Source organism: Sus scrofa, chromosome 3, assembly GCF_000003025.6.
Source record: "Sus scrofa isolate TJ Tabasco breed Duroc chromosome 3, Sscrofa11.1, whole genome shotgun sequence".
Taxonomy (NCBI): domain Eukaryota; kingdom Metazoa; phylum Chordata; class Mammalia; order Artiodactyla; family Suidae; genus Sus; species Sus scrofa.
In genome coordinates this window covers 45,938,396-45,963,861 of record NC_010445.4, presented here as the reverse complement: position 1 = coordinate 45,963,861, position 25,466 = coordinate 45,938,396, and the positions used below count along the sequence as shown (strand labels likewise).

The following is a 25,466-nucleotide window of genomic DNA, read 5'->3' as shown; positions in this document are numbered from 1 at the left end:
GGGGGGTGTTCCTTTTTAGGGCCACACGGCATATGGAGGTTCCCAGGCTAGGGGTCAAATCTGAGCTGCAACTGCTGGCCTACACCACAGCCACAGCAATGCTGGAGCCAAGCCATGTCTGTGACCTGCACTACAGTCACAGCAATACCAGATCCTTAACCCACTGAGCGAGGCCAGGGATCGAACCTGTCCTTGTGGATACTAGTCAGGTTCATTACCGCTGAGCCACAATGGGAGCTACTGATCCTATGTTTTTAACTAAGTAAGGGTCCAAAGTAAGACCAGAGCCCTAAGCATCTGCCTCCAGGTGGGCCTCCACCTGCCAACCCATTGGGCTGGGGATCAGCAAGGCTTGCATTTACCTGGGTGCTGCACTGGGGGTGCTCATGTGCACTGGGTGGGCTTCATCAGCTCATTTTGCAGATGAGTCCAGAGGTCCCAGGAGGTTGAGCAGCCCGGTGGTGTGACGAAGCCAGGAGAGCCCTTCAGAGCCCCACCCCCTCCCCCACCCCGGGAGTCTCACACAGGGCAGGCCTGGCTTGGCATGGGTGGGGCTGGAGCTGCAGCCCTCTGGGCAGCCTGATGGGGTCTTTGAGTTAGGGCCCCCTGTGTTAAGTCCCTGGCCACAGGACACATTCACAAGTAAACAGAGTAAATATTTACAGCCATTATGGTGATTGATCGCCTTCATCCTGTGCCCTGCCGTGCTAGAGTCCTGCTTACTCATGCTTTCTTAAAACCGGCCTCTTCTCTCACACGTCTTTAATAATTCAGCTCCTAATTGTCTCCAAATGCAAACCTGAAAAATGCCAGCTCAGGGCCTTCCTCCCGCTCTGGTGCTCCTCCCTGCCAGGGCGGGGGTGGGGAAGTGCTCACCCCACGTCTGCTGCAGACCCTGCCTCCCTGCCTGGCCTGTGATCATTTGTGGGAGGCGCCCAGGCCCCAGGTTCTGAGGTTTCCTGCGGGGAGGAAAGCCTGGAGCAGCTGAGCCGCAGGGCTGAGCCAGGATGAGGCAGGAGCAGGAAGGTGCAGCCTGGCCCTGCAGCCCTAAAGAATGGGAGGGGAAGGGTGAGGACATGGGGCGTCTTGAAATGACAGGGGAGGTTATCCTGCATGGGTCCCTGGACAGGTCTCAGGCCAGGAACTGCTCCTGCCCGGGCTGCGGGGTGGGAGGTGGGGCCAGATGGCCACAGCATCTCCTGGGGGCCAGATCTTCAGCCTTAGGCTTCCTGGCTGGCGAGGCTCGCTAGCGCCCTCTGTGGACCGTCTCCAGAATGGGGAGACTGGAGGACTGCACCATGTCCCTGCCCCGCCTGACGGGTTGACCAGAGGCTACTAATAGCACCACTCTGAGCTCCTCTTGCCTTCTTCCTCCAGGCCCAGCCAGGCTGACACAGGGGTGCCAGGGAAGAAGCCACTGAACTCTGAAGCATCTGCCCAGTGAAAGGCTCATGGCCACCTGGGCCAGGCACAGCTAGGGAGGACACGATGATGGGAGCAGCAAGGAGGGAGCCAGTGGTGGTGGTCTGTCCTGGGCAGGGGAACGACTGGGCCAGGGCTCCCCATCCCTGTGAGGCCTTTGGGCTGGTGCTGGTCCCGTGTAAACATCTGGGACCCCCTGTCCTCCTGCCCTAGGCCAGGCTGAGAGCATCCAGTTCACCAGACAGTTCCTCAAGGTTGTCCACCAGGTGCTGTCCTGGGCCCCGGGCACACAACCAGGAACTAGACAGATCAAGTCCCCCTAGAGGTGATAGGATATAAAATAATATTGATAAAAAAATTATAGTTGGGAGTTCCCTGCTGGCTCAGCAGTTAAGGATCCAATATTGTCACTGCTGTGGTTCAGTTTATTGCTGTGGCACAGGTTCGATCCCTGGCCTGGGAACTTCTGCATGCCATGGGTACAGCCAAAAAAAAAAAAAAAGAAAGAAATTACAGTTGAAAAGGAGTAGGGGGGTTCCCATCGTGGTGCAGCGTAAACAAATCTGACTAGGAACCATGAGTCTGGGGGTTTGATCCCTGTCTTCTCTCAGTGGGTTAAGGATACAGTGTTGCTGTGAGCTATGGTGTAAGGTCACAGATGCAGCTCAGATCTGGTGTGGCTGTGGCTGTGGCGTAGGCCGGCAGCTGTAGCTCTGATTTGACTCCTAGCCTGGGAACCTCTCTATACCACAGGTTCTGCCATAAAAAGACAAAAGCCAAAAAAACAAAACCAAAAAAAAGAAAGAAAGGAGTAAAGTTACAGAAATTACACAGGATAGAGGACGGATGGGAGCACCCAGGGAAGGGCTTGGAGGGAACATGTCATTTGAATACAGACCTGAAGGGTGAGAGACAATCCAAAGGAAAAGCTTTCTGGGCAGAGGGAGGGTGAGGGCCAAAGTTCAGGGCTGGGGATGAGCTGGTGTGTCTGTGGACCAGGGAGGTGGTACATGTTAAGGTCTCAGCTGGGGACAGATGGAAAAGGGCCTTGCACCCCCATGGGGGCTCCAGTTGTGGGTAGGAGTGACCCAGGGATGTGAGCGGCCCAGTGCCGGGAGCTGCCTTCTGCTCTGAGCTGCCCTCCTGCTGCTGGTAGAGGATAAGCCTTGGGGCCCGGAGGGCGGCCAGGCTGTACTGTCACTAGGCACCACAGACTGGGGCAGGTGGAAGTGACAGAAGTGTGAGAAGCATTTAGGGGGCCCTCGTACAGCATCTTAGGAGTCAGATGGAGAGAGGAGGCATGGCCAAGGGGCCGGGGAGGCCCAGAGCACAAGGGGAAGACTGGGTCTCCTAAGCTCTGGACAGATTGCCTGGAGCCAAGCCTCTGAGGGGCGTGGGACACACGAGTGGTCATTGGGGCCAGGGCAGCATTCACTGGGAGAATGGACCAGTTACCCGATGCTACTCTGAATTCACTGTCTTAAAATATATATAAGGCCTCTCTCAGTTCATTTGGAATCCAGATGGAAGTCTGACTGTTTTCTTGTTTGTTAATTTTCTCCACTAAGAATCCCGGGGAAGGAGTTCCTACTGTGGCACAGTGGGTTAAGGAGCCAGCCTTGCCACAGCTCTGGCATAGGTCACAGCTGCTGTTTGGATTTGGTCCCTGGCCTGGGAACTTCCATATGCTGTGGGTGCAGCAAAGAAAAAAAGAAAAAAAAATCTCAGGGAAACAATGAATATATGACTCAGGTTCATTGTGAAGCCAGTGGGGTCATTTTGGGGTTGAGGGCTCGGGGACTCCCCCTTCCCTTTGTGTTCTGGGCACAGGCCTTAACAAGGTCCCTCGTTCCATGCCTCTCCACCCATGGATAAGCCAGACTGCGTGCAACTGGAGAGCAGAATGGAGGTGGGCATCTCTGCTCGGGGCCCAGCATGCACCAGGGCTCGGCAAGTGTCCCCTTCTCAGGTAGTTCTTGAAAACCCAACACAAGAGGGAGTTCCTGAGATCGAGCTCCTGTCAGTTCACCTGTTGGGTGGAAGAGACTGGTTGAAGACAGCGTACTGCATATCTGCTTCCAGCTCTCCTAGGAAGGCAGAAAAGATCTCCAGGAAGAATAAAGAAGGAAACTCTTATGCAAAGGGGCTTAGAGAGGATTTCCCGTCGTGGTTCAGTGGAAACGAATCTGACCAGTATCCATGAGGATGCAGGTTCTATTTCCTGGCCTCACTCAGTGGGTTAAGGATCCGGCATTGCATTGCCATGAGCTGTGGTGTAGGTCCCAGATACTGCTCAGGTCGGGCATTGCTGTGACTGTGCAGTAGGCTGGCAGCTGCAGCTCTGACTCAACCCCTAGCCTGGGAACTTCCATATGCCACAGGTATAAAAGCAAAAATCAAAACAAAAACAAAGGGTTTTAGAGAATGTCGCAGCAAAGGCCTCAGAGCCACCCCAAAATGTGAGGCAAACCAGTCACATCAAAGAGAGGTGTTAAGCTCAATGAAATGAAGACTTAACACCCAAATCAAGAGTTACAGGACAAACAAGAGGAAAAGAAAAAAAAGGAGAGGACAATGAGTATAATCAATATTCTCAGAGACCTCAGAAGACATTACCTGTAAACAAAAGAATTAACGATCTTGGAAGTGAAACCATGATTCCTGAATTGTGGAAAATTTCATAAATAGGTTGAATAGCAGATTGAGTACCCTAAAAAGCAAGGCACTGTAGCCTAGAATTTCTATCAAGTTCCATAGGCGAAGAGAGAGATGAAAATACAAAACAGAATTAAGGGTCATGGAGAAGAGGTCAGTAGTTCCAATTTTCATTTAAAAGGAGTTCCAGAAAGCAGGTACCAGGAGAACCGAGAGAAGGAAATGATCATAGTAAAATTCTTTTTAAAAATATCTTTGTTTTGGAGTTCCCATCTTGGTGCAGCAGAAACAAATCTGACTAGGAACCATGAAGTTGCGGGCTCAATACCTGGCCTCGCTCAGTGGGTTAAGGATCTGGCGTTGCCATGAGCTGGGGTGTAGGTCACAGCCGTGGCTCAGATCAGGCGTTGCTGTGGCTGTGGTGTAGGCCGGCAGCTGCAGCTCCGATTAGACCCCTAACCTGCAGCCCTAAAAAGACAAAAGACAAAACAAAAACAAACAAAAAACTTCATTTTATTTGTCAATTATATCTCAATAAAGCTAAAATTTAAAAAAGTATGGGTAAAAATTTAAATAATCAAGTAATAGTAAAATTCTGAGTGTTGGTTCGTTTCATCTTCCCAGCAGTGCAGTGAGGAACCCAGGGGAGATGGGAACAGACTTTTCCAGAGCCCCACAACTAGGACAGGGATCTCCTCCTGTGTCTGCCTGACTCCAGAGCTGGGCTCACACTCAGACATACTGGCTACTCCCTAGAAGCTTATGTGGTAGAACAGTTCCTCCAGGTAGGGGCCACACGGTATTAACAGGTGATCGTGAAAAGCAGTTCTGTTGCAAACACATTTCAAGTGTCAGAGGAATAGCCGTGAAACTGCTCCTAATGTAAGATTGTACAAATATGAAATATCTTGTCTCCCATGAGCTGCCAGCTAGCTTGCTTTTATGTATTTATTAATTTGGGCCACATTCGTGGCATATGGAAGTTCCCAGGCCAGGGGATTGAATCTGAGCCACAGCTGCAACCTCCGCAGTGACCTGAGCTGCTGTAATCAGATTCTTAACCCATTGTGCCACAGTGGAAACTCCTATTTCTTTATTTTGGAACTATAGGTGATGTAATAGATTATATAAGTTACAAGTGTATAATATAGTGATTCGCATTTTTTGCGTGTGTCTTTTTAGGGCCGCACCTGCGGCATATGGAGGTTCCCAGGCTAGGGGTCTAATTGGAGCTGCAGCTGCCGGCCCTAAAATGCCACAGCAATGCCAGATCCGAGCCTCGTCTGTGAGCTACACCATGGCTCATGGCAACGCCGGATCCTTAACCCACTGAGCGAGGCCAGGGATCGAACTTGCAACCTCATGGTTCCTGGTCAGATTTGTTTCGACTGCACCATGATGGGAACTCCGTGATTCACAATTTTTAAAGGTTATGCTCCATTTAGAATAAAGTATTGATTGGCTATATTCCCTGTGTTGTCCAGTATATCCTGTAACTTATTTTATACCTAGTAGTGTGTACCTCTTAATCCCTCACCTGTATATTGCCCCTCCCCTTCCCCACAGGTAACCACTCATTTGTTCTCTATACCTACGAGTCTCCTTTTTTGTTGTTATATTCACTAGTATGTTGTAATTTATAGATTCTATGTAGTTAGAGTGGTCGCTATAATGGAAACAAACCAAAACAAGTCAAATACTCCATTGCCCTCTGGATGAAGCTCTGTCCCAGCTCAAGCTTGACCTTGGGTCCCTGACTGGCCCTGCCTCCCTGCCTCTGCTCCCTATGACTGTGACACCTGCTCACCTTGAGTCACACACCTGCCCATCCCTGCTCCCACTTTGGCTCACTCACCTGCCCTGGGGCCTCCTAGCCCCTCCCATCTGCCCCCAGTCCTCCTCACACCGTGTTGGCTTTCAGACCTCAGCCTGGACACATCCATGCTCAGCCTGGGAAACCTGCTCTGGGCCTCAAGTCTGGGATGGGAGCTCCTCTGATGTATTTCTCCCATCAGTCTTTGGTATGCTTATTATAACGGGTTCATTGTCCGTCTCTCCTCGAGAACGTAAACTGAGGCCAGTGGCTGTGTCTGCCCTGTCTCAGGCTGTATCCCAGGTATAAAGGCGATGCTCAGTAAATACACGATGAGTGGGTAGGTGCATGAATGAATCTAGGCCTCATCTAACTGAAATCGTCTCTCTAGATGGAAGGAAGAATCAAAAGCCATTTATCTTCCTCTGGGCCCTGACCTCTCCTCCATGATGGTCTCACAGGTACCCACCTTGGCCAGTTCAGCCCTCTGAGAAGGGGGAATGCTTGGATATTTCCAAGGAACTTCTCAGAGCATGTGGTAAGGTTAGAATCCTGATGCTTATAGAGAGTAGCATGTAAGGCAAGTCTTACAGCCTTTGTTATTTGCAGTTGTGAATGGTTTTTTTTTTTTTGGCCACACCCATGTTATGCAGATGTTTGGGTGCCAAGGATCAAACCTGTGGCACAGCAGTGACAAAGTCAGGTCCTTAACCTGCTGAGACCAGGGAACTCCTGTGAATGGGAATATTAATAGGGGGGTTGTGAGGATTAAGTGCCATTATGTCTGTGAGGGTCTAGGAGAGTGCCTGGAATGTAGAAAGTACTCAGTTGAAGAAGCTGCTACTGTTTTTTTTTTTTTTTTTTGTCTTTTGTCTTTGTTGTTGTTGTTGTTGTTATTGTTGCTATTTCTTGGGCCGCTCCCACGGCATATGGAGGTTCCCAGGCTAGGGGTTGAATCGGAGCTGGAGCCACCGGCCTACGCCAGAGCCACAGCAACGCTGGATCCGAGCCGCGTCTGCAACCTACACCACAGCTCACGGCAACGCCGGATCGTCAACCCACTGAGCAAGGGCAGGGATCGAACCCGCAACCTCATGGTTCCTAGTCGGATTCGTTAACCACTGAGCCACGACGGGAACTCCCAGAAGCTGCTACTGTTATTACCCAATTCCCTCACTTCTCTGAGCTCAGAGAGAATGGCCAGGTTGAGGCCATAGGCTGAAGGCAAAGGTGGGACTCAGATCCAGGACTTCCAGCTCCCAGTCTGGGGCTCTGGCTTCTCCCCTGCTATCTTCCCTCTCAGATCCCAAGGTTTTTGATTCCCAGGTCACTCGTCTGCATCCAGCTGGCACAGGGCATCTGTAATACACACACCACCCTGTGCTGCCAGAGGCCACCGCAGAAGCCAAGAAACCAGCACCGAGCATCCCGGATGGAAATTCCCCAAGACACCCTTGGGCCCTCAGCTCAAGTTCAGACAAAGAAAGGCTTATGTCCAGACATCTTCCCAGATCAGCAACAAGGATGTGACTTGAGAGCACTTAGCATCAGTGTCATAAAACATGAGGATTGATGACCCCCTGTGACTGGGGCGAATGCCAGCGGGAACAAGCAGACTCTGATTTGGCCAGTGATGCTTCCCATGTACCTTTTGTGTACAGGGCCCCAGCCTTGATTCAGCCCGGGGTTAAAATAACATGGCACTATACTATGTCCATGGGACCCCTCATACATGCATGTGTGCACCTGATTCTCATGACAACATATGAGGGGGTGAGCCTGGGACTAAGAAGGTCTCCCCAGTTTTGGAGATGAAGAACTAAGACCCAAGGAGGTGAGAAGCAATGCCGCTTAGGTTACATAGCCCTCAATCTCCTGACTCATCATTACCCAGGGCTCTTGCTGACAGAGAGAGGTGGGAAAGCCAAGGTTGGTTGGTTGCCCTGGGCTGGAGCTGAGTAAGGGTAAGAAAAGACAAAAGGGAGTTCCTGCGGTGGCTCAATGGTTAAGAACCTGAAATAGTGTCCATGAAGATGAGGTTCGATTGCTGGCCTTACTCAGTAGGTTAAGGATCCAGCATTGCCACAAGCTCCAGAATAGGTCACTGATGCAGCTCAGATCCAGTGTTGCTGTGGCTGTAGTGCAGGCCAGCAGCTGCAGCTCAGATTCGTCCCCTAGCTCTGGGACTTCCATATGCCCTCCAGGTATGGCCCTAAAAAAAAAAAAAAAAAAGAAAAAGAAAAAGAAAAATGATAAGACGAAAGAAGAGATGAGAAATCCTCCAAGTGAAAGAAGGAATGGAAATTTTCCATCACTGTGAACCAGGAAGGAGGGTGAGGGGCTGTGAGGACATGGTACCCTCAAGCATCCCTCCTACCTGTTCAGTATTACTAGACTCTTACAACCCCCTGGGACAGGAGATGGGGATTTGGATATATCTTGTATGGGGATGGAGGCATGAAGAGAGGTTCTTTCCTTCTGACTGAGGGGAAATCACACGGGTCACTGGGCAATCAAAAGAGATCTTTCCTATAAGTAGGCAGCGAGGAGTCCACCACCACAATGATACTTGACAATGTTTCCACATGGTCAGGTGGCTCAGTTCTCTTATGCCTTCCAAGTCTTTCCAGATCATGAGAACCACGGGATCTAGACATGCTTAATTAAGGAGTTCCCACTGTGGCTCAGCGATTAACAAACCCAACTAGTATCCATGAGGGCGCAGGTTTGATCCCTGGCCCCACTTAGTGAGTTAAGGATCTGGCATTGCTATAAGCTACAGTGTAGGTTGCAGACACGGCTCAGATCCAGTATCATGGATGTGGGTGTGGCTGGCAGCTGGCTCCCATTCAACCCCTAGCCTGGGAACCTCCATATGCCGTGGATATGGCCCTTAAAAAAACTAAAAATATAGAAAAGAAATGCTTATTAAAGAAGCAGGAAATTCTTTTCCTTCCAGAAACTACTGACCCTGATTCTGGTCTAATGCTCTAAGATGCTGAGAAATCCCTTGACTCCTGTGAAGACATTTCTAGAAGTTGTTTCCAACATCATTGCTTTAGTACTTCTTGTGGAATGTGTCTACTGATGACAAATTCTCTCAGTTTTAAACTCTGAATGTCTGAATTTGCCCTTTATTTTTAAAGGACGTTTTGTTTGTTACAGAATTATTGGTTGACCAGTTATTCTTTGAGCTCTTTGAAAAACTGTTATTCCATTGTAGTCTGGCTTCTGCGATTTTTGTCACAGACTTTTTGTCATCATCTCAAAAACGTCTCTGACACAGACATCATATGTACTGTTATTCCGCTGAATGTCTTTTTCTTCTGGATGCCTTTAGGGTTTTCTCTTTACCTTTGGTTTTCAGCAGTTTGACCATGAAGTGGCTGGCTGTGGTTTTCTTTGTATAAATAAATTCTCCCTCCTGGGTTTTGTTGAGTTTATTGAAACTATGGCTTGATAGCCTTCATCAGTTTGGGGAAATTTTTCTGCAATTATTTCTTCAATTTTTTTTTTTTTTTTTTTTTTTTTTTGCTTTTTAGGGCCACATCTACGGCATATGGAGGTTCCCAGGCTAGGGGTCATATCTGAGCTGCAGCTGCTGGCCTATGCCACAGCCACAGCCAAACTGGATCTGAGCTGCATCTGTGACCTGTGCCACTGCTTGCGGCAATCCAGATCTTAACCTGCTGAGCCACAATCTCCTGTTAGTCTTTTTAAACTGTGTCCTACCTCTTCCTTATATTCCTTTCTGTTTTTTTTTTTTTTTTCTCTTCCATTCATTTTTGGTCCATTCAAACTTATTGTAATTATTGATATGGTTGGGTTTATGTCTGTCATTTTACTATTTGTTTTCTAATTATTTCTTTTTTGTTCTCTGTTCCTCTTTACTGCCATCTGTTGTGTTAAACAATTTTTTTTTTTTACTGTACCATTTAAATTCCCTTGTTGATTTTTTATTTTTTTATTTTATTTTATTTTTTTTTTTTTTTTTGTCTTTTTGCTATTTCTTTGGGCCACTCCCACGGCATATGGAGGTTCCCAGGCTAGGGGTTGAATCGGAGCTGTAGCCACCGGCCTACGCCAGAGCCACAGCAACACGGGATCTGAGCCGAGTCTGCAACCTACACCACAGCTCACGGCAACGCCTGATCCTTAACCCACTCAGCAAGGGCAGGACCGAGCCCGCAACCTCATGGTTCCTAGTCGGATTTGTTAACCACTGCAGACGACGGGAACTCCCCTTGTTGATTTTTTAAAACGATTGAGTTACTTGATTAGTGGATCTTATAGGGATTACAGTACACATTTTAATTTATCATCACAATTTACTTCAAAATAATATTAAACTGGAGTTCCCATCGTGGCTCAGTAGTTAATGAATCCAACTGGGAACCGTGAGGTTGCAGGTTCGATCTCTGGCCTCACTCAGTGGGTTAAGGATCTGGCGTTGCTGTGAGCTGTGGTGTAGGCTGGTGACTACAGCTCTGATTAGACCCCTAGCCTGGGAACATCCATATGCCACAGGAACGGCCCTAGAAAAGGCAAAAAGACAACGATAATAATAATAATAATAATAATAATATTAAATTAATTCCAGTAAAATATAAAACTTTCCTCCAATATACTTACTTTTTCTCTCTCCTCCTTCATGCTGTTATTATCACATATATTATGTCTCCATATGTTATAAGCCAAAGCGTACAGTGTTATAATTACTGATTTATGCACACTGTTTTAAAGAACTTAAGAGTAGACATTAGAAAAAGTGTATTTATGTAGTCTTTTAAATTTACCTACATAATCACAATGTCTGGCTCCCTTCATTTTTTTCCCCCGTAGATTCAAATTATTTTCTTTCAGCCTGGACTTCTTTAGTATTTCTCATAAGGCAGGTCTGCTATTAATGAATTCTCTCAGTCTTTGTTTATGTGAGAACGTCTTTTCAATTTTCAAGGATAGTTTTTGCTGAACAAAGAATCTTGGATGATAGTTTATCTTTTCTTTCAGCCCTTTAATTATGTCATTCCACTGCTTTCCAGCCTCCATAATTTCTGATGAGAAGTCAACCTAAATTCACAGTGTCAGTATATAATGAGTCATTTTTCTCTTGTGGCTTTCAAGATTTTCTCTTTGTGTTTCAACTATTTGACTATGATGTATATAGGTATGATATCTTCATGATTATATTTTGGATTATTTGAGCTTCTTGGATCTGTACATTTGTTTTTCATCAAACTGGGGAATTTCGGGCTATCATTTCTTCACATATTTTTTCTGCTCCTTTCTCTCTCCCATTTTTCTGGGACTCTCATCACATATATGTTGATGTGTTTAATATTTGCCCACAAGTAACTGAGACTCTTTTCATCTTCAGTGTTTTTCTCTCCGTCCTTTAGTTTTGATAATTCCTATTAGTCTGTCTTCAAGTTTACTGATTCTTCTGGTCTGCTATTGAGCCCCTCTAATGAATTTTTAAATTTCAGTTATTTCACTTTTCATTTCCATTTGGTCCTTTTATATTTTCTATCACTTTATTGAAATTCTCCATCCACTAAGTAACTGGCCATATTTTCCTTTAATTTTTAAAATATGGTTTCCTTCAGTCCTTTGACTGTATTTTAATAGCTACTCTGAAGTCTTTGTCTGCTAAATCCAGCATCTTATGATACTCAGAGACAGTTTCTATTGACTGAAGTATTTGTGTTTTCCTGAGTGTGAGCTATACCTTCTCATTTCTTGGCATGACTTTTAATTTTCTGTTGTACAGTGGGTCAGGCACACATGCATCTCTGTGGGGCAAATGGTTTCAGCTTCTGATGGTCACCTGTGTTGTCAAGGTTGCAGGCAGTGAGAGAGAGATGTGGTTTCCAATTTGTTCTCACTTTCACTTCATGTCCATTTTTTTTCTCTATCTTCTGATGCTGCTGACCTGGACATGTAGAGGGACCAGCCTTCCACAGACTTCTTCCCCAGCTGCCACAATTGTGTAAGGGACTCATATATCACTCATCGTGGTTCTTCCTTTACCAAACCCTAATACAGAATCCTGACTCTCTGCTAAAATTTAAACTTCATCTTTTCATTCACTTTATTAATTCCTTTTTCCATTAAAAATATATTAATTACAGTTACTTTGAAATCCTTATCTGCTAACTCCAACATCTGAGTCATCTCTGGGTTTTATTTCTATTAACTTCATGATCAGCCACTTTCTCCTTCTTCTCATGTCTAGCAATTTTTTATTGCCTAGCAAGCTGAAGATTGTAAATGATATGTTATAAAATCTGGATAGTTCCCGCCCCATGCCCCCTCCCCATAAAGAGTGTTAAGCTTTGTTTTGGCAGGCAGTTAAACTCCTGGCAAATCGTACTAATTCTGTCAAGCCTTGATTTTAGGATTTGTTAAGGCAAGTCTGTTTCAGATTTTTCCTTATTTATAGAGTGCAGCTCTTCTCTTGAGGCATGGTCTTAATCCCAGTGTGTAGTCTTTCTGGGATCTCAACAGAAAGTGCAGGGGTTCACCAGTGTCCTTTATTTGGGGTGGGCATGAACCTCAGTATTTCCTGGGAGCTATATGACCTCTGAAATCTCTGTTCAGCAATCAGCTCCCCCCCACAGTTATTCTCTTCAAGCCCTCTTGAAGTCTCTCCCTGCTCATGCACTGCCTAAGCATTGACCAAGCATCCAGGGGATGCTTTCATGTAGATTTGGGGGCTGATCCTTCTCTGTGACTTCTTCCTTTCCAGACCCCTGCCCCCTCAAGTCACAGCCACTTTAGCAGTTCTGTACTCTGATCTCTTTTTCCTCCACCCAGCATGATCACCCATGCTAGAAAGTTTTACTGCCAAGCATTTTAGGAAATATGATCAGGGATAAAGATGAAATGAACGTAGGAATTATTTACTATGATTCCTTCTCTCAAGAACCATTGCCCTACGTTAATTGCTGTCCAGTGTCCACATACAGTTGCTTTACTTATTTTGTCCAGTTGTTTTCAGTGGTAAGATAAGCCTGATGCCAGCTATTCCATCATGAGTGGAACGTCCTTTTCTGTACTCAAAGGGGCTGAGAGAGGCGATGGCATTTGTGTGGTTAAAAACATAGATGTGTTCAAATTCACCCACGTTCCCTCTTGGTCTCTGAGTGTCCTTAGGCTGTACAATAAATCCTTTCTCTGTAGTAACAATAGAAGCTATAGCCCTTATTGAGAACCTAAAATAGACAAAGGACACAGTTCTAAGTATTCTACATGGAATAATTTATTTTACCCTCATACTCACTCTGTGATAGAGGTATTACCATTCCCATTTAGAGTTGCAGGAACTGAGTTATGTTAAGGTTAAGTTGCTTGCCTAAGATCACATGGCTAGGAGTTCCCCACGTAGCTCAATGGTTAATGAATCTGACTAGGAACCATAAGGTTGCAGGTTTGATCCCTGGCCTTGCTCAGTGGGTTAGGGATCCGGTGTTGCCGTGAGCTGTAGTGTAGGTTGCTGTGGCTGTTGTGTAGGCCGGTGGCTACAGCTCCAATTGGACCCCTAGCCTGGGAACCTCCATATGCTGCAGGAGCGGCCCAAGAAATGGTAAAAAGACCAAAAAAAAATCACATGACTAATAAGTAAAAAACCAGGATTTGAACCCATGCAGCCTGACTACAAAGCCTGCTCTATTAACCACTACACTACTCTGCCATTTAAAGGTAATCTCAATTTTTTTTATACTTTTGTTATAAGTTATAAGAAAAATCACTTTATCAGCAAGAGCTCTAAAAGTTACAGCTTTGGATTTCCTGTTGTGGCGCAGCGGAAATGAATCCGACTAGGAACTATGAGGTTGTAGGTTCAATCCCTGGCCTTGCTCAGTGTGTTAAGGATCCGGTGTTGCCGTGAGCTGTGGTGTAGGTCACAGATGCGACTCAGATCTAGTGTTGCTGTGGCTGTGGTCTAGGCCGGTAGCTATAGTTCCGATTTGACCCCTAGCCTGGAAACCTCCATATGCCGAGAGTGCAGCCCTAAAAAGCAAAAAAAAAAAAACAAACAAACAAAAAAAAAACCTACAGCTTTTCTTCGCCTGCTGCACTGGAGACACGTGGGAGCTGTCGGCCTCACTCACTCTCTTAATAAGTTTTCCTCCTGTCCAGGCCACCCTCACCTTTCACTCAAGCTTTCCTTGTTCCTCTTCATGGGCTTCTCTGCCTCCAGGTTTGTTCCTGGAGCAACAGGACCAGAGAGAAAATGCAGGAAGCTGAGCTAGGGAGTGCTGGTGAGGACCAGGGCCACAAAAATCAGTCCAACCATTGGGCTAGAGGGACAAGCAACCCAAGGTGATGAGGAGCAGCAGAATGAACAGCTGGAGACCTCAGTTGGAGACCAAACCTTCAGAAGGAAGTTCCCGGCCTCAAGACTGGCAACTGGCAGGGAGGAGGCAGATAGGAGGCAAGGCAGAGACCTCAAGGCCAGCCAATGGATGGGAGGCAGGGGTGGTGGCACACACCAGCCACATGCCAGCCATCCCTGTGTCACTGCCTTCAGAGTGAATTCAAACCCTGGCTCTGCCTCTTACCAGCTGTGAGCACTTGGGGGACATTTCTCTCTCTCTCTCTTTTTTTTTTTTTTTTTTTTAATTTTAGGGGCACAACCATGGTATATGGAAATTCCCAGGCTAGGGGTTGAATCCAAGATACAGCTGCTGGCCTACACCACAGCCACAGCAACGCCAGATCCTTAACCCACTGAGTGAGGCCAGGAATCAAACTCGCATCCTCATAGATACTAGCAGGGTTCTTAACCTGCTGAGCCACGACAGGAACTCCAGGGGCGTGTTTTTTAAATCTTGGTTTCTCCTCAGCTTCATGAAACAAAAAACCTAAGTAATGATGACTTAAATGAGACAGAGGTTTAGTTTTCTTAAGTAATGAGAAATGCAGAGGTAGGCAGTGTTAGGTTTAGTTTGGCAGCTCAAGTCATCAGAATCCAGGAACCTCTATTCTTATTTCATGGCTCCAGGAACAGCCATCATAACCCCATTTCAGAAAGGAGGAGGGAGAAAAGCAAATCCCTCTCCCTTTAGGATAGTTTCCTAGGAGCCACCCTCAGTACCTTCTGCTTATATCTCATTGGCCAAACTATATCACATGACCATCTCCAGCCATGAAGGAAGCTGGGAAATGTAGTTTTTAGTAGAACACATTGTCATCCCCAACAAAATTAGGATTCTGTTAGAAAGAAAGAAGACCAGATACTAAGTCTGTATAACCAGAATGCTGTTATTTCCTCCATTGTTAGGGTTGATGTGAGGATGAAACCAGGTAATTCTTGTCAAATACTTAGCAGGTACCTGGCTCAATAAATGGCAGTGAGTATTCTTGAACTTGAAGAACTTTTCTGATGCCCCATCTAAGAGGCTGGCTCCTCTGCGGAATGCTTGCCAGGACCACCCACAGGGTGAGGGCCCAATAAATACTTTCTGCCTTGACTCCTCTAAGCCCCACCCAAAGAGAGGCCTCTCAGGAGGGGCTGGTGAGACACAGTCTGGGGCCTTTTAAAAACACTGCATTGGAGGAAATTGACTCTTTGATTTAATATCTCTTTACCCAGGGGCTAGGGGGCTAGAGGGCTAGGGCCTTGGCCTAGATAAGGAGAGGGGTATTCATTGTTGCTTGTTTTCCTTCTCCCTCTTTAGAGAACTCTGGTTTCAGCCCCAGATTCAACCACAAGAGGAGCTGGGCCATCTTTCTTACCCCAGGGGCTGTTCCTGATTGATCTGAGCCATTGTGTTTGTATTAATTAGGGTAGATCTAAGGGCTGTAACTATGCGGCACCCTAAACCCAGCGGCTTAACAGCAAAGAAGCTTTTTTCTCTCTGTGTGGCCATCTTGAGCTCAGTGTTCACGTTAGTGAGAGACTCTGCTCTACACAGACATTCAGGGCCCAGGTGCCTTCCACCTTGTAGCTCTGTCCTAGAGTTGTGTCACTGTTACATGGTTAAGCCTGGTCACTGCCACATCTGGGCACCAGCTGTAGGGTTAGGAGGTTGGGGTGTGGGGGGGGGAGAAATGCCCAGGGTAGTAAGGGCTCCACCCAGAAGGGGCACACTTCACCTCTGCTCACAGTTTGCCGGAGGGAACATAACCATGTTCCCAGACTGTAGGGGTTTGGAAACACAGTCCCCAGCTACATGTGTTCAGGAAGAACTCTTTTTGTCGCCACAGAAGCGGGGAATGGGTTTGGTGGGGGGCTGGCAGGCTCTGCCCCTGCTCACCCGCGGACACCTGTGCCCATCCTTCTGTTTAGAATGGATGAGCAATGAGGTCCTGCTGTGTAGCTCATGTTGCGATAGACCATGATGGAAGACGGTGTGAGAAAAAGTATGTATGTATGTGTAGGATTGGGTCACTCTGCTGTACATCAGAAATTGATACAACGTTGTAAATCAACTATACTGTAATTAAACAAACAAAAACAAAAATAAAAACCCCACACTTCCACCTGCCCCCAGGGAGATAAAGTAAGAATGGAAAACACACAGTAGACAATGGTCCATTGCAATGATTAAATCCTGCCAGACAGAAATGACAAATACATGTACCATTGCCATCAGAATTCTCCTTATCCAAAGTCAGGAACTGAACAGAGTCAGATAATTTCTGGAGCTATCTTTCCTTCATGAATTCTCATGCTTGTTATCCAAAACTCAGGACTCTGATAGATTTGGATAATGTACTACACTACCCATGACCTGAACTCACTAAAAATAACCCTCATTCTCTGAATTCAGGAAACACGGGGATGTGGATAGTGAGGATTCCTGGGCTCCCTGCCTTGGCAGTGAAATGATAAAGCTCAGTTGGCCACCTCGGTTCTGCTTTCTGGGACCAACCCCCTTGTCCCCTCCTCCAAGGCCCCAGCCTCGCCCTCCAGAACCCTCCCTGTCCATATCCCTCTGACCACAATGGAAGTAGGTGTTGAGAGGTGTGCCCTCCTTTGGGACTGTAAAACTGCCCAAGTTTTCTGCTGGTGCAAGCTGGGAGCCCTAAGAATTATTGTATATATATTTTCATTTTTGTCTTTTTAGGGCCACACCTGTGGCATATGGAGGTTCCCAGGCTAGGGCTCAAATCAGAGCTGCAATTGCTGGCCTACACCACAGCCACAGCAACACCAGATCTGAGCCGGGTCTGCGAACTACATCACAGCTCACAGCAAGGCCAGATCCTTAATCTACTGAGTGGGGCCAGGGATCAAACCTATGTCTTCATGGATACTGGTGGAGTTCATTACCACTGAGCCACCACGGGAACTCCCAAGAGTTACTGTAAGTCCTCATTAGTCATGGGCTTTTGGGGACTAGGCTTCTGACCAGAATATAATTCCCTCAAAGATCTGGTCAGTTTCTGGTGCATTTGCTTCCAACCAGTTCCTTGGGCAGTAACCATTACCAAAGTTCTTTTCTCAATATAGCTCTGAGAGTTGCTTTGTTTCTTGGCTTCCTCATCCTACCCATCACTCTCTCACTCTCTCCTTTGTTTGGCTGAATGTTCAGCTCATAAATCTTAAAGGACATTGGAAAGATTTTTTTTTTTGCATTTTTCTATTCTGTTTGGTTCAAAAGCCATTTCCTTTTCCAACAGTGTGGAGCCTTCAATACCTGGTATCCCTCTTTTCTCTTCTCCCTCTACTTTCAAAATAGCCAGCTCTTGCCTGATCCCATCTCTTTCCTTAAGGAATTTTTTAAAAGTTTATTTCTGTCTCTCTTCACAGCTCACAGTGAATGGTCCATATGGGTGGGAGGTTCTGTTCCATGTGGTCCTTCAGGGAACCAGGGTCCTTTCATCTTGGTCTTTATCTCCCCCCTCCCGCCTCCCCAGGTTTGACATGATCTGCATGGCAGAGGCTGGTCATCAACATGTCACGCTTCCAGCCAGTGGGAAAAGAGAAGAGACAATGAGTGGGAGACTCACTTGCTGTCTTAAGCCTCTGTGTCCAAAGGACCCCTTCACTTCTATTGGCAAGAACCTAGTCACACGGCCACACCTAATTGCCAAGGGGTCTGAGAAATGCTATTGCCATCAGGTGCCATGTACCTGGTTAAGACATTTTTTTAACTTGTAGAAGAAAATGAATTTTGATGGGGGGCTAGCAGTCTCTGCTACAGTGGAGGTCTTACTCCTCTTGCCAGCAACTGTTTTAGGGATGGCATGGGAAAACTTCCAGCCAATTCAAAATGAGGGATTGTTCATGAGAAGCTTAACAGAAAAGTCTTCCTTGCTATAAGAAAGAGACATAGGAAGGCATGGTCCCTTCTTCATTGCCAGGACATTGTCATGTCAGGGTGCGATGTCTGGAACCTGGCATCAATCTTGTGATAGTGAGGACAGCATACTGTGGATATGGTACACACTCTGTGGCCAGCAGTGCAGGTAGATACAGGAACCCCAGATCCTTAATGATGCTGCTGGATCTGAGCTGACTGCCCCTGGAGCCAGCTTCCTTCTGGATTTCCTGTGTGTGACATGATACAGTTCCTTTTCCTTATGGTTTAAGCTAATAAATGGAGGCTTTGTTATCTGTGGCCATAAATCTCTCACATTTCAGCTGAAGTTGGGCTGGATCAGAGGTTGTGTGAATGGGTTCTGTGTGGTCCCATAGGTCTGTTTGATGGGAGGGCTTGGGTGATACCATAAGGCAAAAAGAAACAGACCCCCTTATCACTCCCTAGGTGGTCCTAGCTCTGAAGAAGTGGGCTCCTTCAAGAACAAAGGTCCCTCGTGGGTGTCTTGGGGTGCTGTCACATACATCAGCTTGTTAGATGCTCATGGCTACGGTGTAACAAGCAGGTAAATGTCACCAAGTGACCCCATTTTGCAAGAAGGAAAGGAAGGCTCAGAGAGGTAGTGTGCCTTGGCCAAGTCTGACAACAGGTTAGGGTTGGAACCACAGACTTGGCCCTGGTTCTCCTAGACTCCTGGTCCAATGCTCTTGATGGTTACACAGGACACCCTCTGCTGTAATAATTGGAGAAAAAGCATCATATGACATTTAATAAATACTTAATATGAGGCAGGTAAAACCCATATCTTTAGGAAGCCTACCATCTAGTGGGAGAGCAGAAACAAATGAACACACAAGTAAATACCCAAGTTCATATTGTAATAATTGCAAAAGGGAACAGAATGGGAGCCATGCAAAGACTAACGAGGGGAAGCAGATCAGGGAAGTCACGTCTGCAGATGTGACATTAAGCTGAGACCCAAAGGATGAGCAGAGTGGGTGATGGGGAGGAGGAGAAGGGCACCATGGCTCAGGGAAGAGCTGCACAGAGACCTGAGGGCTCTGGAGCTGGACTGCTTAGGTTCAAATCCTGACCCTGTGGTTTATCACCTGTGTACCCTTAAACAAAGCATTAACCACTCTGGATTCATTTTCTTCCTCTTGTCAACCCCCTACCTTGCCAGGATCTGTGAGGAATGAGTGAGATGAGTTGTGTCGAAGTGCCTGGTACATAGTAAGGGCTCAGTAGATGTCAGCGGCTCTTACGGGGCTCGTTATGGCTTTTGGTCTGTTCTATGAGTACTGGAAAATGCACCCATTAGGATCAACTTGGTTGCAAGGGACAGCAACCCAACTCACAATGGCTTAAGCAACACTAGGGGGATTTATTGAGAGATATAGGTTTGGATGTGCTGAGAGATGTAGGTTTGGATGGGCCATCAGGAATAGCTGTTCCCAGACACATAGCATTGTCAGCTGGATTCAGTCTCTTTCTCTCCACCTTTTGCTCTGCTTTCTCATAAGGTGGCTACATTCTCAGGCTCACTATCCTCACATGGTGGCAGGGTGACCACATATCTGCTGTAGTAAAAGAGAGTGCCTCTCTCCTGCTTGTCCCAGGGCCAGTCTCCTGCATGTCTCTTGTCGTCCTGGCTCCCATCCGGTGCCCATCCCTGAGTCAGTCACATGGCAGTGGAGGGGTGTCATGGAGTAGGGAAGAGAGGAATGCTGATGGACCCGTCATACCCCCACATGTCTGAAACCACTGGCCTGAGGCTGGCAGCGGCGGGGGAGTCTACAAAGGAAATTGGGGTGCTGTTACCCAGTCAGGGAGAGGAATACTGAGCAGGCGGCCACAACAAGTGCTGAGTGAGATCCAGCCACTGGAGGTTTCAAGCAAGGGAAGGCCAGGATCTGATATTTATCTTGTGATGACCACTCTGGTTGCTGAGCAGAGACAAGAGGTCAGAGTGGAGGTGGGACGAGACAGTGGAGGATGGTGTTGGGAGTCCAGGAGGGAGAGACAATGGCGTGGCCTGGCTGGTTTGCCATAAGGAGCAGAGATGGATGAGAAAGGCACAGTGCTGGGGCTTCATGACAGACTGTGTAGAGTGGGGACAGGCAGAGCCCAGTCTAAGAGCCAGGGTTTTGGCCTGAGCAGCCAAGATGGGGAGCTCAAGCAGGGGCTGATTTGAGGTAAGGTGGAGTGTCCAGCTTTGGCCATCCTGCATTGGAGGAGCCCCGGGACGTCACAGGGAAGAGTTCTGGAGGCATTTCTTTGGGGTGTGGGATTTCACTTCTGGGCATTCTTGTCTGGTTGTTATGAAATATGAGAAGGATGAATAAATTGCATAATGCCTGGTCTGCCCAGTAGAATGCACTAGAACCAAGGGAGGCCTGCCCTCCAGAGAGTTGGGGCAGGAACAACTTGCTGGGCTGTTTGCAAGGAATGGGTTCCTTAAACGGCCTGTGTTCATCCCCTTCCTTAAGACTCAAAACACCTCTTGAAATCCTTGTGCAGCTGGGGGGTCAGGAACCATAGGCCAGGGGCAGCCAGTCAATGTTGGTTCAACGACAGGGTCCCAGCCCACAGGAGCGAGAAAAGAGGAGCATGGATGACATGGAAGATGTCTGGGCTGCAGACACACAGCGCAGAAGTTGTGGCCCATGCAGCAGGGCGTTCAGAGGTGAGAGGGTTAATGCATAATCCAGGGTGGCTTCCCGGAGGCAGAACTAGAGTGTCATCAAAATTATTCCCATTGTGGCTCAGCACTTACAAACCCGACTGGTATCCACAAGGACTTGGGGTCGATCTCTGGCCCCACTCACTGCGTTAAGTAAGGATCTGGTGTTGCTGTGGCTCTGGTGGAGGCCAGCAGCTGCAGCTCTGATTCAGACCCTACCCTGGGAACTTCCATATGCTGTGGGTGTGGCCCTAAAAAGAAAAAAAGAAATTATTCCAGGCAAAAGGAAGACCATGACTGTAGGTGTGGGGTGCAAGCCTAGGTCTTGGAGTGCACTCCACCCCACCCCAAAGCAGCTGGGTCTCTGGAACTTTCTAAGTGGGACCAGGACACCAGTGCCTCCAGGGCCTCCCATACCTCCTGAGGTCTCAAACGAGGGCTCAGGGCCACCCCCCATTAGGCTTCCCCCCTTATCTGAAGAAAAGCCATTGGCCCCCTCCAAAATGGCCGTCATTCCCCTACCTCTGAGGCAGCCCTCAGTGGCCACACCCCCACCCCCACAAAGAGTTCTCAGTCTGTGCCCCTCCCCTGAGCCTGTCCCTCCCCCAAGGCAGGGGCCCAACACCCAGCTTGCTTTCTGCCCCATGAGGCCTTTGGGGGGTGGGGGAGGGGTGGATGCATGCCAGCCTATGTGCCCCTCTGGGAGGGGAGCTTGAGGCAGCTGGGAAAGACCTGGCCTGGCACTTCATGGGTGCCGGGAGGTTGTATGGGGGGGCATTGGGGATTGCCTCCAGCTCCCCTCTCCAGATCCTGGGGAAGAGGGTGGCCAGCCCAGCCTCAGTGGACCTGGGTTGGCCCCAGAGCTGGCAGGCCCCAGGCTAGTGAGCAAGCAGGGGAGTCAGCTTCCCATCCATTAGGCCCCTGGCCCAGGCTGCTAATGCCAAGCGGACATTCTGCTCTCAGCCCTGGTATCCACTTAGGCATCGTTAATATTTTACACTGCGTAGCCAGGGGATCAATGTCTCATTTCTAGCTCGGTGTTTATGAGCAGTCATTGACGCTTTCACTGGGGAGAAGCTCAGAGCACCAGGGGAAACTGAGGCAGGGAGCAGGGCGGGGGCAGCTCAGGAGGACCCCTGAGATGGTGTCCTTTGCTTGCTCTCCTCTCTGCACCACCCCCCCGCCCCCGTCCCCAATCTCTCTTAGGTCTGGCACCCTGTACACACCACAGTCCTGGAATAGGGGCCATCAGAGCCTTGACACAGGCCAGCTCTTGTCTCACTCAATCCTTTACCAGCCGCTGGAAAGGCTGGATCACCACCTGCATTTTATGAATGAGCAGGCACAGGTAGGTCATATACCATGGGGCTCTTAACCAGGCTACTGATTGGTGGGAGCTAGTTGGGACACAGGCTAGATTTTGCTCAGCACTCAAGTGTGTAAATTAGATGGGAGGCTTTTTAACCTTTCTAGACTTTTACTCACAAGCAACTTGTGGGCTCCAGCAGAGCCAGTGTTCTCCCACAATCATTAGCATCTCTACTTAGAACTCTTGCCTTTGGTCAGTGGAGACTAACCACATGCCCACTTAAATGGAATTGAAAGCTGTGCATTTGCAGTTCTTTAAAAATATCCCCAATAATTTGGTCTTTTAACCAGGTGTGTTAAATAGTGAGGTTGAACTGCAGGGAGAAAGAGAAGCCTCCGCCTTTCTCCTCACTTTTCACCGGAAGCAGTGCGGGGTTGGGAGACAGCATCTCTGCAATTCAGTGAGCCTGGGCTGCGTTGGTATCCCCTGCCATACTCCACCCTCTAGGTTTCGGTTTTCTCACCTGTAAAATGTAGGAATGCCTCATGGGGGAGCCCTTAAGGATTACAAGTAAACCTAAAGGCTTGGCTCACTTTCACCAGCTCCAGCAGGGCTTTCAGCCGCGCCCGCTAGGGTTTCCTACCCTTCCCGGCACGGGCCTCTGCACCTGGGGCGCAGAACACGCTGGGTATTTGATGAATAAGGACAGAACGGGTAGCAGAGGCTCCATAAATGGAAGCTGCTGCTGTTCGGACCCTAGGTCCAAACAGGACTCACGCTTACGAGCGTGGTGCAGAGCTGGATTTACCCCTCCACTAAGACAGAGAACAGAACGGCGCGGGCTTCCAGACCTTAGTCCTGGGGTGGTGAGGACATCGTGGTGCACAGCGCCCGCTGGGGGGCAGCAGAGAGTCACGACTCCGGCCCTCAAGCCCCCAGTGATCTGGGGTTTAGAGGATTCCGGGCTCCGCCCTACTACGCCCCCTCTTCTCCCCTTCCTTTCTCCTTCCTTTCCGCGGCTTTCCTTTCCTACCCGGTGTCCCCAGGCAGGAAGAAAGCGATCCACAAACGAATTAGCACTCCCTTGCCCTGCCCGAGCGTAGCACTTGGCATCCGCTCAGCTCTTTCCCACAGCCGGAAAAGCAGGCACCAGCCCCTCTTTATGGAGGAGGAGGAGGCTGCAAGTCTGTGACTCGACCAAGGTCACGCAGCAAAGTTAGGACTTGAACTCAGCTCGTAGACTCTAATGCCAAGGCCCAGCTCCTTCCTAAAGCCTCGAGCGCATGCTTTGGACACCAACTTTGGACACAAACTTTTCAACGGGGGGCAGACCACGGCCAATCAATCTCCGGCCAAGGGCTCTGATTGTTGTGGGAAATACCCTGGGGCGAGGGTGCTTCCTGGATCTTCCAAAGGCCAGCTCTGCGCTGTCCTGCGGAGCGGAGAGCTGCGGTGGCCAGACTCGGAGCCCTCAGCCAGGAGAGTGGATCCTGATTCCCCAAGGGGAGTGTCACTGCGGCTCCCTTCCTCTCTGGCCCCAGCCCCCTCCTCAGCCACTCGGCCCCACCCTGCACGGGAGATTCGGTGAAACCGCGGACCGCGCGGCCTCCCCAGGGGCTGGCCGGGTAGCGGTGGCTTTGCGCCAGGTTCCGTCTGGGGGCAGGACCGTGAGGGGAGGGGCCGCCTCCCTCCGCCCCTTCTCGGGTTCGTGCGGGGGGGCCGCAGGGGACTCCTCCCGGGGTGGTCGCTGCGCCTAGGCCAATGAGCGCGCGGGGAGCGGCGATGGAGGCTGGGGCAGCCGGGAGCGCCCGGGACCCCCGCCGCCGTAGCGCCCCCGCTCCCCCAAGCCCGTGGGGCTGGAGAGGGGGTGGAAGAGGCGCGGCGTCCGCGCCAGGCATGGAGGCACCTCTGGCCCAGGCCGGCCACCTGAGCTGTGCTCCGCGCTGCCGCCGCGCGTCGAAGTTTGCGGGCTGACTCGGAAAGTTGCGCTCGGACTCCACCGCCGCGCCGCGTCCAACCTCCCAGCCGGCCCCAACTCGCCGCCGCCGCCCTCTGCGGGGCCCCGGCCCCGCCGACACCCGCAGCCCCGCCTGCCGGGGGCATGTGAGCCACGGTCTCCCCTAGAGGCCGGGCGGGCTGCACCGGCCCGGCGCCTTCCGAGGCAGCTCGCGGGCGAGGGGCACGCCCCGGCCCCAGGCAGCCCGGGCCGCCATGGGCATCCAGGGCATGGAGCTGTGCGCCATGGCCGTGGTGGTGCTGCTGTTCATCGCCGTCCTCAAGCAGTTCGGCATCCTGGAACCCATGTCCATGGAAGGTAACGCTTGGCCACCCGCCCCTCCACTGCCCTGCACCGGGGGCCAGCGGTCAGTGGGGTAGGGGAGCAGCACTTGGAGTCCGGGGCGCGGGCACCCGAGTCCGGTGAGGAGCGACCCTCAGGGACTCTGCGCTCTGCCGCCCTGCTCGCCTCGGCAGCCGCCCCCTCCCGGCTCTGGAGGGCCGGCCTGGAACTAAGGGAGTAGAAAGGGCTGGGGCTGTGAGAAGCCCCAGAGGGGATGGGGCCGCGGAACTTGGGGTGGGCGTGAGAGAGATGCCGGGTTACACCTTGAGTGGGCACCCCTGACAGTCCTAGGCCCTTGGGTCTGAGCCTCCGCCACCGGTGAGCACAGCCCGTTTGGCCGCCGGCAAACGGGAGGTGGCACAGGGTGAAGGTAACAGGAAGGACCCTCAGCCCAGGGTGTCCGCTGCAGCAGCGGCGAGTAATATAAAACCTTTGCCGCGTGATGGGGCCATCCCTGTCGCCCCCTAGCCCACATCCAGTTCCCTTTCCCCAGCCAAGGCTCAGGCTTGGGGATCAGTAACCAAACCCTCGGCGCCGCATTTCCTTCTGTCCCAATAAAATACTGAGGGGACAGATCTCTTAAATCAGACGTTGCCTTCCTGCGTGTGACCCCTGACAGGGATCCTTAGGTCCCTCCCCATGACCTCTGGGCAGGTTACAGGTGAAGGGCTGTAACTTACCTGCTGAAGCCCTGTGCCCCTGGACTATGGGGAAGGGGGTCGTCTGTCCCATTCCTGTCACCTGTGTGCCCATGCTGTCCTCTCAAAGGAGGATATGTGTCCTGCCTGCCTCAGCACTCTGCTGACCTTGCCAGGCTCCAGCTCCTAGGACTGAAACCCAGAGGCCCCAGAGAGGGGAGGAGGGAGAAGCAGCCCTTGCCTCTGAACTGCCAGGCAGCCCCTCCAGCCTGGGGATGTACTCTAATCCTCTACAAAGGGCTGCTGAGGGCAGGAGGGGGCAGAGGGCCAGAAAGC

At 49.7% G+C, this 25,466-nt stretch overlaps 1 protein-coding gene across 3 annotated transcripts in view; it reads left to right on the top strand.

Moving 5' to 3' along the window:
- KCNIP3 (potassium voltage-gated channel interacting protein 3) overlaps positions 1–25,466 on the top strand; it is a 94,054-nt gene that overhangs the window by 36,860 nt on the left and 31,728 nt on the right. The window contains exon 1 of one of the 3 annotated variants that reach the window (XM_003124836.5): positions 23,928–24,468. The exons of the other annotated variants lie outside the window; for them this stretch is intronic. Within the exon in view, the coding sequence (XP_003124884.2) occupies positions 24,366–24,468 (103 nt within the window). The 5' untranslated portion in view covers positions 23,928–24,365. Of the gene's footprint in view, positions 1–23,927; positions 24,469–25,466 lie in introns of those variants that run through there. 3 annotated transcript variants of the gene reach the window in all.